The following is an 11,358-nucleotide window of genomic DNA, read 5'->3' on the forward strand; positions in this document are numbered from 1 at the left end:
GGGCACCCCAGGAACAATCATTTTATTATGCTCTAATCACCAAATCTCCTAAAGATACTGTCTCACTTATTGCACAGACAATTATAACAGATTATGTATGTATAATACTTGCCTTATATAATCACATGCTAAATCAAATATTTTAAAAATAAAACCTAAGTTTTAACGGAGACGATACTTGTTCTAATCTACTATAACACATATAAACTAAGACATTCAATACATATTACTTTTCTTATAATCAGATAATAAACGACAGACCTACATTGTTAGTCTCAGGCTAGGTGCAAGAAACTGTCTCCCATCTTGATATGTGAAAAAGAGATGTTCCTAAAGTTTTCTACATAGTGAAATATGGTATATAGAACCTAGTTTTCACTTGCTTTCCATTATAAAATTAAACTGGGAAACACTCTCTTGAATCAAAGCTTTTGTATTTGCTACATATTCTATGAGCAGGTGTCCACGTGAAAAAGTACATTAGAATATGTGTTGTTGTGGGAAACCGTGCTGAAGTGCTAGCAGGTGTTGTTTTGTGAAATGTTGAACCTTTGACTTCCTTGAGTGGTTTGTGCTCCCAGCAAAGCAAAACTTGCTACTTTGAGAACACAGAACCAGACAAGGTCAGGAAGTGTGGAGCTGGCCAAAAAACACGCCCTTGTTTTTCCAAACATTGTAACTACTAGATTGCAGACAGTTCTGTTACTTTTTGATGCCCAGAGTATATAAACTGCAAAAATAAACTTGGGGTGAGGCATTCTACTTAGAACTGAGGCATTCTACTTAGAACTGCAGCAGTCTACTTAGAATTGCCTGCCCTCCCGATCCCATCTTTGTCTCTCTTCTTTCTCAATCCTCACTCCCCACTTCAGGGACTGTTCATCTCCTCGGCAGGCACCGACAAGTGGCGCCCCCCCAAACAGGGACCTGAATGTTGGGGATAAAGTGAAGGACACCACACGGAGCTGAGACGCGTCGCATCAGGTAAGGGGTGCGGTGAGATTCCACAGTCGGGAGTAAGAAATCATGGGACAGGGTAAAAGCAGAATGTCTTTTACTCAAATGTTAAAAAGTATGCTAAACGGACTGGACCCCCCGGATGAGGAGGGCCTAGATGAGGAAGGCCTAGAGGAAGCCGCTGCTCGATATCATGACCCTGAAGGTTACAAAGGGGTGGTTCAGACAGAAACAGGTGCTAAGACAGGACATCTGAATCCTCTCCAGGCAGAGATTGATCGATTGCAGTCAGCAATCGCCTCCCTCTCTGTGCAGGTGCAGATGGTACAATCGAGGCAGGCAGAACAGACTGCTGAGGGACAGTCGGGGTGGAGACCCAGATTACAATCTAGCCACACACCTAGTGTTGTTGCGGGCTCGGATCCACCCCCTGAGGTACCGGTGGTCGCTCCCGTGACCATCAGCAAGTGTCCGGACAGACTTGCCCTCGTGATTCTCCTCTGCGTAAGGTTTTGCAAACCACCTGCAAGTTAGGGGAAGATACTGGAGACTTGGGGTTGGCATTTCTGGTGATAGAAAGACAGGACGCACAAGGAAATCCTGTCCGAGACCATGTGCCTTTTGCATTCAATAGTTTAAAAGAATTAAAAATGGCATGTTCTCAATATGGTCCTAATGCCCCGTTCACCCAGGCCCTGCTAGAATCACTAGCTACAGAAATCCTGCCGCCTAGTGATTGGAAGCAACTTGCTAGAGCTTGCTTATCAGGAGGGGACTATTTCTTATGGCAGTCTGATTTTGCAGAATTCTGTCAGAGTACTGCGGAGATAAATCAGACACAAAACATTCCTATCTCCTTTGACATGTTGGCAGGTGAGGGACCTTATAAAGACTTGCAAACACGATTAAATTTTGACCTGGCTGCTTATGCACAAACAAATGCTGCCGCTACGCGTGCATGGAGAAAGATTCCTATGCCTGGAAAACGTTCTGAGGACCTCTCTAAAATTATCCAGGGGCCTGATGAGACTTTCCAAGACTTCCTTTCGCGATTAATGCAGGCAGCTGGAAGAATTCTGGGAGACTCAGATGCCAGCATGCTGTTAGTTAAACAGCTCGCTTTTGAGAATGCTAATTCTGCATGCCAGGCTGCATTACGACCTTACAAAAATAAGAGTAGCTTGTCAGATTAAGTCTGGGTGCGCTCAGAAATAGGACCTTCTTATTATACACAGGGTCTTGCAATGGCTGCTGCCTTGCAAGGAAAGACTGTTAGAGAAATGTTATTCCAACAACAACAACAAAAGAAAATAAAGGGACAGGGCAACTGTTTTGGGTGTGGACAGCCGGGCCACATGATCAAAAACTGCCCTAAAAAACAAGGTTAGCTTCAAAGGAAGGAGGGCCCAAAACAACCTGGATTATGCCCAAAATGTAAGAGAGGTAAACACTGGGCCAATGCATGTAAATCTAAGGGGGATGCCTGCGGTAATCCTCTTCTTCCGGGAAACAGGAAGAGGGGCCAGCCCCAGGCCCCGCAGCAATGTTATGGGGCGCTGCCGCAGTTGGTCCCCCACCAGGGAAATCCATTCAGGAACTCTTCCCAGCAACCCCAGGCAGCGCAGGATTGGACCTCAGTAGCGCCACCTACACAGTAGTAACACCTGAGATGGGAATGCGAGCTATTCCTACAGGGGTCTTTGGGCTTCTGCCTCCACAGACTGTGGGACTAACCCTAGGAAGGAGTAGTATTACCATGAAAGGGATATTGGTTGCTCCGGGAGTTGTGGATATGGATTATACAGGAGAGATCAAGATTATGACACATTCGCCTGGAGGCACTTCAGTGATCCCTAAGGGCCAACGCATAGCACAATCATTGTTAATTCCATATGTCAAACCGGGTAAAACAGCAGGCCATAAATCCCGAGGCGACGCGGGCCTTGGTTCATCAGATGCTTATTGGGTCCAGGCCATTCACCACCAGGCCAGAATTACCACTATCCATTAATGGCCGTTCCTTCATGGGCCTTTTAGACACGGGGGCCGATGTCTCTGTTTTAACTGCAGATCAGTGGCCTAGCCACTGGCCAAAGCAGCAAACAGTAACCCAGTTACAAGGCATAGGACAATCTCAGTCACCACAACAGAGCAGTGATATATTGTTGTGGAAAGATCAAGAGGGACATGAAGGATCCTTTCAACCATACATAGTGGCAGGATTGCCTGTCAATCTATGGGGCAGAGATGTCATGAGTCACATGGGAGTTTACCTGTACAGCCCTAATCAACAGGTCACTAAGATGATGTTCGATCAGGGACTTCTGCCTAGAGATGGCTCAGGTCCCTCTGGACAAGGGAGAAAAGAGCCTATCTTTCCCTCGCCCTTACCACAAAGAGCTGGCTGGGGATATTTTTAACGGGGTCACTACTCCTCCTGTACCCCATGCAGATGCTATCACTTGGAAAAGCGACGCACCTGTTTGGGTAGAACACTGGCCCCTGTCATCAGAAAAGATACAGGCTGCAAGGTTGCTGGTACAGGAGCCACTCGATAGGGGACATATAGCACTTTCTAACTCTCCATGGAACTCTCCCATATTTGTAATTAAGAAAAAATCAGGTAAATGGAGGTTGCTACAAGATTTGAGAAAAATAAATGAGACTATGGAGCTCACGGGGGCTTTACAACCAGGATTGCCTAATCCTTCTGCTATACCCAAAAACACATATTAGATAATCCTGGATTTAAAGGATTGTTTTTATACCATACCATTGTGCCCCAAGGACCGTAAAAGGTTTGCATTCAGTGTTCCTTCTGTCAATTTACAGGAACCTTTTAAAAGATATCATTGGCTAGTGTTACCTCAAAGAATGGCTAATAGCCCTACACTATGTCAAAAATTTGTGGCAGCAGCGTTAGAGCCTACCCCCTTATAATTTGCCACTGTTTATATCATACATTACATGGATATTTTATTGGCACATACACAAGAATCCTTATTGCTTGAGGCATACGCTTATTTACAAAAAGGTTTACATACCCAAGGGTTAGTTATAGACCCCTGAAAAAATACAGTGAGAACCACCATATTCTTACTTGGGATATACTTTGAGACCAAAAAATATTCAGCCTCAAGCCATTAAAATAAGAAAAGATAGATTAAAAACCCTTAATGATTTTCAAAAATTGTTGGGAGACGTCAATTGGATCAGGCCACAGTTACGTCTTACTACGGGAGATTTAAAACCTTTATTTGACATATTGAGAGGGGATTCTGATCATACGTCTCCCCACATACAATCCTTAATCACACTCTTTTCTTAAACCTGGATGCGCGGGATAGATCTGCTGCAGATCACTTCTGGCATCCTAACAGTTAACAAGATTATGCCCAAGTGAGATGGCGGGATCCACTTACTAACCAGTGGCATGGGCCGGACCCAGTCCTAATTTGGGGACGAGGGCATGTTTGTGTTTATTCACAGGACAATGGAGGTGCGCGGTGGCTGCCTGAGAGGTTGGTGCGGCTTGCTGATGAGCATCTTCGAGATCCTGCTGGTTGCGCAGATGCCTCAGGGTGAGACATACTGGGCATATGTTCCTGACCCTCCCATGCTACACCCCACAGTGTGGAACGGGCCTGAAGTCATTGTTGGGACAAATGACACTAGGCTGTTAGGACATCCATTCGCTCCTGCCGTCCTACAAGCTGTTGGATTCAAGTATAGCAGCTTGGGCATGGGACTCCCCATATGCTTTGCGAAGAACGTCAACGTTACCGGATGTTTCCGTGTGGGCAGCCAGACAATTCACGGAGGCAACCAAGGACAGAGTGTCACATTCCATCAGCCAGTAGGATGGAAAAACATCAGGGATAAAAACCCACCTCCACCACAAGCCCATGATCCTTGCGGTGAGGAGAACAGAAAAAACAACAGATCCATCCGTTGGAGACAATATGCCTCCTGGCCCCAGCGACATATTTGGAAACTAGTGGGAGCAATGCATATAGTGACAATGAGTATGGACGAGGGACGAGGCAAGGTAGAAGGCAATGCCACTGCTTGCGTCAAGGCTCCGTATGTGCTTATGATTGGTAATTTAAACATCACCCCTATTGACGGGGTCCAGTTTAATGTATCTTGTATACAGTGTAACCTAAGTAATTGCATCACTTGGTCAAATGACAAAACTAGAGTTGTAGTTCTCCACCAACCCTCTTTCATTATGGTACCTGTTAACATTTCAGGTCCTTGGTACTCGGACCTCAGAGGAGAATTCCCCTTCTTTCTAGCTCTATTCCATTTGCTACTGCCTTTTGTAATAATCTTTGTTGGTGTTCTTCTATTCCTATGTTTTGCTCCGTTGCTCATAAAGGTAATACTCAAGGGCTTCATTGATCTCCAAACAAAGGTTCATGAGTTGAGATTATCTGCCCAGGTCCACCGTGTCGCTGACACCCGTGTATAAAGCCCCTACAATGGGTCGGTAGCCAAAGACGGGTAAGGATTTGGTAAGAATGTACATAACCTAAGACAGGAACCGTTCGCTAGAGGGATGGTCTCCTATGACGGGTAAATGGACATATCTGTACCAACCACCTAAGCCAGGCGCGACCCTTGTGTTAATATTATACAAAAAAAAGGGGGATCTGTGGGAAACCGTGCAGAAGTGCTAGCAGGTGTTATTTTGTGAAATGTTGAACCTTTGACTTCCTTGAGTGGTTTGTGCTCCCAGGAATGCAAAACTTGCTACTTTGAGAACACAGAACCAGACAAGGTCAGGAAGTGTGGAGCTGGCCAAAAAACACGCCCTTGTTTTTCCAAACATTGTAACTACTAGATTGCAGACAGTTCTGTTACTTTTTGATGCCCAGAGTATATAAGCTGCAAAAATAAACTTGGGGTGAGGCATTCTACTTAGAACTGAGGCATTCTACTTAGAACTGCAGCAGTCTACTTAGAATTGCCTGCCCTCCTGATCCCATCTTTGTCTCTCTTCTATTTTTTCTCAATCCTCACTCCCCACTTCAGGGACTGTTTGTCTCGTAGGGAGGCACCGACATGTTGTCCTCCAATCCCTTTCTCTTTCCTGCCTAGTCTGACTACATCCAAATTTGGGACTTACAACTATGCCCTCTTATCTGTCTGTTCCAAATCTCAGCTCATAGGTTACTGTGGGGAGCCATTATTTACTGTTGCTCTGGAGTCTGGTGGTCTGGCTCAATTTATGGCTAAGGCCTTATCTCTGCAATAAAAACCTTGAGAGTGTTTTTGCAAGTTGCTTAGGAATGAGGGGGGAGTGGCCGTTTCCCCAGACACAGATAACTGGTGACTATCAGGATAATTGGTAGTCTCTTTCTTGTGGTAATTACTTTGGAGAAGTTTTGTAGTGATTTGTAGTTTCTTTGAAAAAGTTAGAAAATTTACTCTCTGTAAGATAACACAAGCCAGTGAATGTTAAACTGCACGTACCTAAAGGATATAAATTGGTGAAGGAAAATAAACGAAGCGCTCCACCATCAGTGGAGACCGGCCGCATCATCATATGTGTGTGTGTCTCTTTTTGCATTCCCGCTCCCCCTTCCAGGTACCGTTCGACTCGTGGCGGCTGGACCGTCACACTTGGTGCCCAAACGTGGGGCCTGGACACGGGGGTAACAGCGAGGAACACCGTGTGGATAGGGCCCGGCTCGCAAAGAAGAGCTTATTTCATTGGATGCACGGTGAGTGAGACATGGTCCCCCTCGGTTGAATGAGTGTGTGAGTGATTGTTTTCATTGTGTGAAAGAAGGGCCGAGGTTAGGGAAAAGAGATGGGTCACGCTAGCAGCAAGGACCTTTATGTGAGAGGATTGAAGAAATTACTCGCTGCCCGTGGCAGCAGGGTGAGCAGAGAACAGTTAGATAAATTTTTAGAATTTGTAAAAGAAGTTTGCCCTTGGTTTCCAGATGAAGGTACCGTCAGCCTGGAAACCTGGGAGAAAGTTGGAGAAAGAGTGCAGGATTATTATACTGCCCACGGACCTCAGCGGGTCCCGGTAGAAACATTCGGATTATGGGCATTAATCAGGGACTGTTTGAATCTTAGATATAAAAGTTGTAAGTTAGAAAATGTAAAACAGGCAGGGAATGAGAGACTTCCCGTATCAGCCACCTCTCCGGAGGAAGGAGAGGAGGGGGAGGGAGCTCCCATGCAGGGTAAAGCTCATATGCATAATAAAGAGCTTGCTAGCCAGAAATTACCTGACGAACAGCGGGAAAATTTAGATATGCAAGATCAAGAGGGCTTGGAAGAGGCTGCAGCAGAAAATGATAGTGAAAAATATCCCCCAGTAGTAGCTGCAGCTCAAGAGAGCAGAGAGCCCGCAGATCCGAATTATACACTTTCACAACAAACAGAAATTCTTCAGGGACAGCTAGTGAGGCTTAAGGTCAACAAAGAGGGAGAGAGTCGTCTCGGACCTCCCCAAGTGCCTTATACTGGGAAAAGGGTTTTCAGACCTCCCCTGATTGCTTACACCGGTCCATGGAATCCCGGGGGTAGGGATCCCCCTGTGAATAATTTCACTGCTCTGCCTCTTGAGGAATCTCGCATATGGGATCCCCCATTCACCTACAGCGGTGATAATTCAACAAACTGACTTGGTAGAGTGGCTGTTTCTACCTAATAATTTTATCAAATCACTCCCAACTTATTTGGAATTAATTTCAGAGCTTGTTTTATGAGCTCACACTTAAGTTCTTTATTTAAACGGAATCTAAGCTGATAAGATAGTAGTCCCGTTTAAAAAACAACAAATTATACACTTAAATACCCATTCTAAAATCTGGCAAGTTGCTATTTGTGGATATTTTAAAATTATTAATAATCACTATCCAAAAAATAAATCGTTTCAATTCCTTCTAAAGACCAGTTGGATTCTCCCTAAGAGATTAAGTCCAGCTCCAATTTCAAAAGCTGTAACAGTTTTTACTGATGGGTCTAGTAAGGACAGGGCAGCGATAATAAGTAAAATAAATCAACAAGTCATTCAAACTAATTGCACCTCTGCACAGAGAGCAGAGTTACTTGCTGTATTAACTGCCTTATAGGATTATACTAAACCTTTAAATATTGTCTCTGATTCAGCTTATGTAGTTCACACAGTAAAAAACATTGAGACGGCGTTACTGTCTGATAACTCAAGCCCGTCTCTCCAGTTTCTTTTTAATCAGCTTCAACAGGTGGTCAAAAACCGACAACATCCATTCTTCATTACTCATATACGTGCCCACACCTCCCTACCGGGACAACTGACGCATGGCAATGCTGTTGCTGATTCATTGATTGCTAATGTTCTAATTACTGAGGCAACTGAGTTTCATTCTTTAACCCATACAAATGCTGCTGGCCTTCAAGCTCGTTTTCCTATTACTTACAAATAGGCCAGACATATAGTTCAAACTTGCCCAACCTGCCAAATTGTTAATGTTTCTCAAGAGTACAGCAGATAGCTTTTGGCATCCTTCTGCCAGCCCCCAGGCCTTGGTTAAATGGAAGGACCCACTTATGGGTTCATGGCAAGGCCCAGACCCGGTCCTCATATGGGGCCGAGGATATGTTTGTGTTTTTCCACAGGATGCAGATAGCCCTCGGTGGCTGCCAGAAAGATTGGTGCGACATGTGGACCCTCTACCTACTGATGATGCTGATGACCCTCAGGAATACAACAGCTGATGGACACATGAAAATAAGAGACTGAGATTAAACACAGAGACTGTTCCATGGAAAGACTGTCCTGACAATGCTTCTTTTCGTTATGACATTCCTGGAACGGACAGATATATTATTGAATGGTCAAGAAACAATCAGCCAGGATGGGCTCGGGACTTGATTGCTGGACTTTGGATTTCTGATGCGCAGTATCAACAAAGCGCCTTGTGGAAACTCATGGGAGTAATGGATGAGGTTATTCAAATGGTTGAGTTTTGTAAATCAGGTACTTCTTGTACTCCTGTAACTGTTTTAGAAGATGGAACTAGAGACTGGTCTACTATTACTAAAACTGTTAATGTATCTGCTTGTGTTCCTTCTCCTTATGCATTATTGATTGGAAATGTTAATGTAAATTTTATAGAGAATCAGTTTCACGTATCTTGCAATAATTGTTCTCTTGCAAATTGTATTTCGTGGGTGCCGCTGGGAACTCAGGTTATGGTTCTTAAGCAACCTTCATTTGTTATGCTTCCTGTTAATATTTCTGGACCCTGGTATGCAGAGAGAAGTTTGCAAGTTTTTAAAGAAACTGAGTATGCCTTAAGCAGGCAAAAACGGTTTGTTGGACTTTTAATTGCAGGAATTATGGCTTTGGTTACTATTATTGCAACTGTTGCTACTATTGCAACTGCTGCAACTGCTGCAACTGCTTTCTCAAACTATTCAAAATGCTCATTATGTTAATACTCTTACAAAGAATGTTACTTTGGCTTTAGGGACTCAAGAAGATATTGATATAAAATTGGAGCAAAAGGTAAATGCCCTTTATGATACAGTTCAGTACATGGGAGATGTGATTCAGAGTTTAAAAGTTAGATCTCATTTGGAGTGTCATTCAGAATATCATTGGATATGTGTCACTTCTAAAAAGTATAATCAAAGTCAATATAATTGGAATCGGGTTTGTTTACATCTTCAAGGAATTTGGCATGATGCTAATGTGTCTCTAGATATGCTTCAGCTTCATAATGAGATTAAAAGTATAAAAGAAGCTGAGCCATTAAAATTTGATGCCGCCCAGGCTGCTTCAGAATTTATTGATGTTCTTAAGAATGTTATACCTTCTATGCCAAATCTCACTCATTCTATTTTGATTTTTCTAACATTAAGCATCTGTGTCTGTGTGATTCTGTGCTTACTTCCCATCCTCATTAAGCATTTCATTAATCAAATGCTAGAGTTGCGAGCTGACCTTCATCAGCTTAAACTTAAGACAAGGCCTTGATTCCCTCTCCCCCCTGTGCTCAATGGGACGGGTTAGCCAAAGACGGGTAAGTCTTAAGGAGCCTTTCAACACCTAAGACAGGACTTGTATCGCACAATACAGGCGCCGATGACGGGCAAGTTGATAAGGTTATCCTGGGACGCCTAAGCCAGGCGTCGTCACCTTGTTTTTTTTTTTTATATTAAAATTCTGCAGCTTTAAAATAAAAAAGGGGGAGATGTGGGGAGCCATTATTTACTGTTGCTCTGGAGTCTGGTGGTCTGGCTCAATTTATGGCTAAGGCCTTATCTCTGCAATAAAAACCTTGAGAGTGTTTTTGCAAGTTGCTTAGGAATGAGGGGGGAGTGGCCGTTTCCCCAGACACAGATAACTGGTGACTATCAGGATAATTGGTAGTCTCTTTCTTGTGGTAATTACTTTGGAGAAGTTTTGTAGTGATTTGTAGTTTCTTTGAAAAAGTTAGAAAATTTACTCTCTGTAAGATAACACAAGCCAGTGAATGTTAAACTGCACGTACCTAAAGGATATAAATTGGTGAAGGAAAATAAACGAAGCGCTCCACCATCAGTGGAGACTGGCCGCATCATCATATGTGTGTGTGTCTCTTTTTGCATTCCCGCTCCCCCTTCCAGGTACCGTTCGACTCGTGGCGGCTGGACCATCACAGGTTACCAGGTATCTTTTTATGTGACCATTTTGGGTGACCAGGTCCCTTCCTATGAAAATGGCTAGGGACAGACCTAGGCATTTCACCTCACCAGCCAAGTCTGCAAAGCTGTGTCACTTAATGGCTTCCCGTGACACAAGGGGTTTGTGGTGATCTCATGCTGTTCTTATGATGCAGAGCCCTGAATGCCTCTTCCTCCTTCTGTCCCCATAAGACCCCTTCCTGACAGGCCAACATTATCTTTTGATTAGAACTCTAGACCACTGAGAAATCTAAGAATTAACTGAAGGTAAACATTAAAAAATAAAAAAAGGGGGTGGGACAAAGAGAGAGACTGACTAATATCAATAGATGGATTACTCATTTGTTTCAGAGATTTCTTTTCTATTATGACACATTAGAAAGTATCATTAATATGCTGCTTTATCAGTGGTTTTTGTGATACATACTTTTTTTTGCAAGCAATTTTGTAGAAGATTCTGTTGTCTGTAAAGTCAAGAAAGGTTGATCATTTAGTTATTATTTAGGGTCAAGAATTTATGTAATTTTTCCAAAATTTCTGATCTTTGAATGTCTTTTCTCTATATAACTGAGCATTTTTCTACAGAAATTCAAAAGGAAGAATTAACTTTATTTTTGTGCAACCCGGCCCACAAGCACCCATTTCTCCTCTTCCTCCTGTGCTGACCCACATGCTTTATTACTCAAAGGAGGAGAATTGTAGCTAATGCATATTTATCTATCTGAA

At 43.5% G+C, this 11,358-nt stretch overlaps 1 protein-coding gene across 6 annotated transcripts; it reads left to right on the top strand.

Annotated features, from left to right (window-relative positions):
* The first annotated feature begins 610 nt into the window (after positions 1 to 610).
* On the top strand, positions 611 to 10,528 carry LOC308501270 (uncharacterized protein). 6 transcript variants are annotated; one of them, XR_013993859.1, is made up of 4 exons: positions 752 to 984; positions 4,406 to 4,538; positions 6,551 to 6,686; positions 8,581 to 10,528. XR_013993859.1 is itself a non-coding variant. In XM_081057363.1 (4 exons), the coding sequence occupies exons 2-4, from the start codon at positions 4,451 to 4,453 to the stop codon at positions 8,677 to 8,679; spliced, it is 825 nt and encodes a 274-aa protein (XP_080913489.1). In that variant the 5' UTR covers positions 752 to 984; positions 4,447 to 4,450; the 3' UTR covers positions 8,680 to 10,528. The 6 variants fall into 6 exon arrangements, 3 of the variants coding, with proteins under 3 accessions (XP_080913489.1, XP_080913487.1, XP_080913488.1); XR_013993860.1 differs by having other exon boundaries at positions 4,447 to 4,538; XM_081057363.1 differs by having other exon boundaries at positions 4,447 to 5,040.
* The last annotated feature ends 830 nt before the right edge of the window (positions 10,529 to 11,358 follow it).

Source organism: Rhinolophus hipposideros (genome assembly GCF_964194185.1).
Source record: "Rhinolophus hipposideros genome assembly, chromosome: 8".
NCBI lineage: Eukaryota > Metazoa > Chordata > Mammalia > Chiroptera > Rhinolophidae > Rhinolophus > Rhinolophus hipposideros.

What these genes read in the sequence shown, in the direction of transcription:
- LOC308501270 (XM_081057361.1), top strand. Translation starts at nt 4,427, where the DNA reads ATGTTTGTGTTTATTCACAGGACAATGGAGGTGCGCGGTGGCTGCCTG.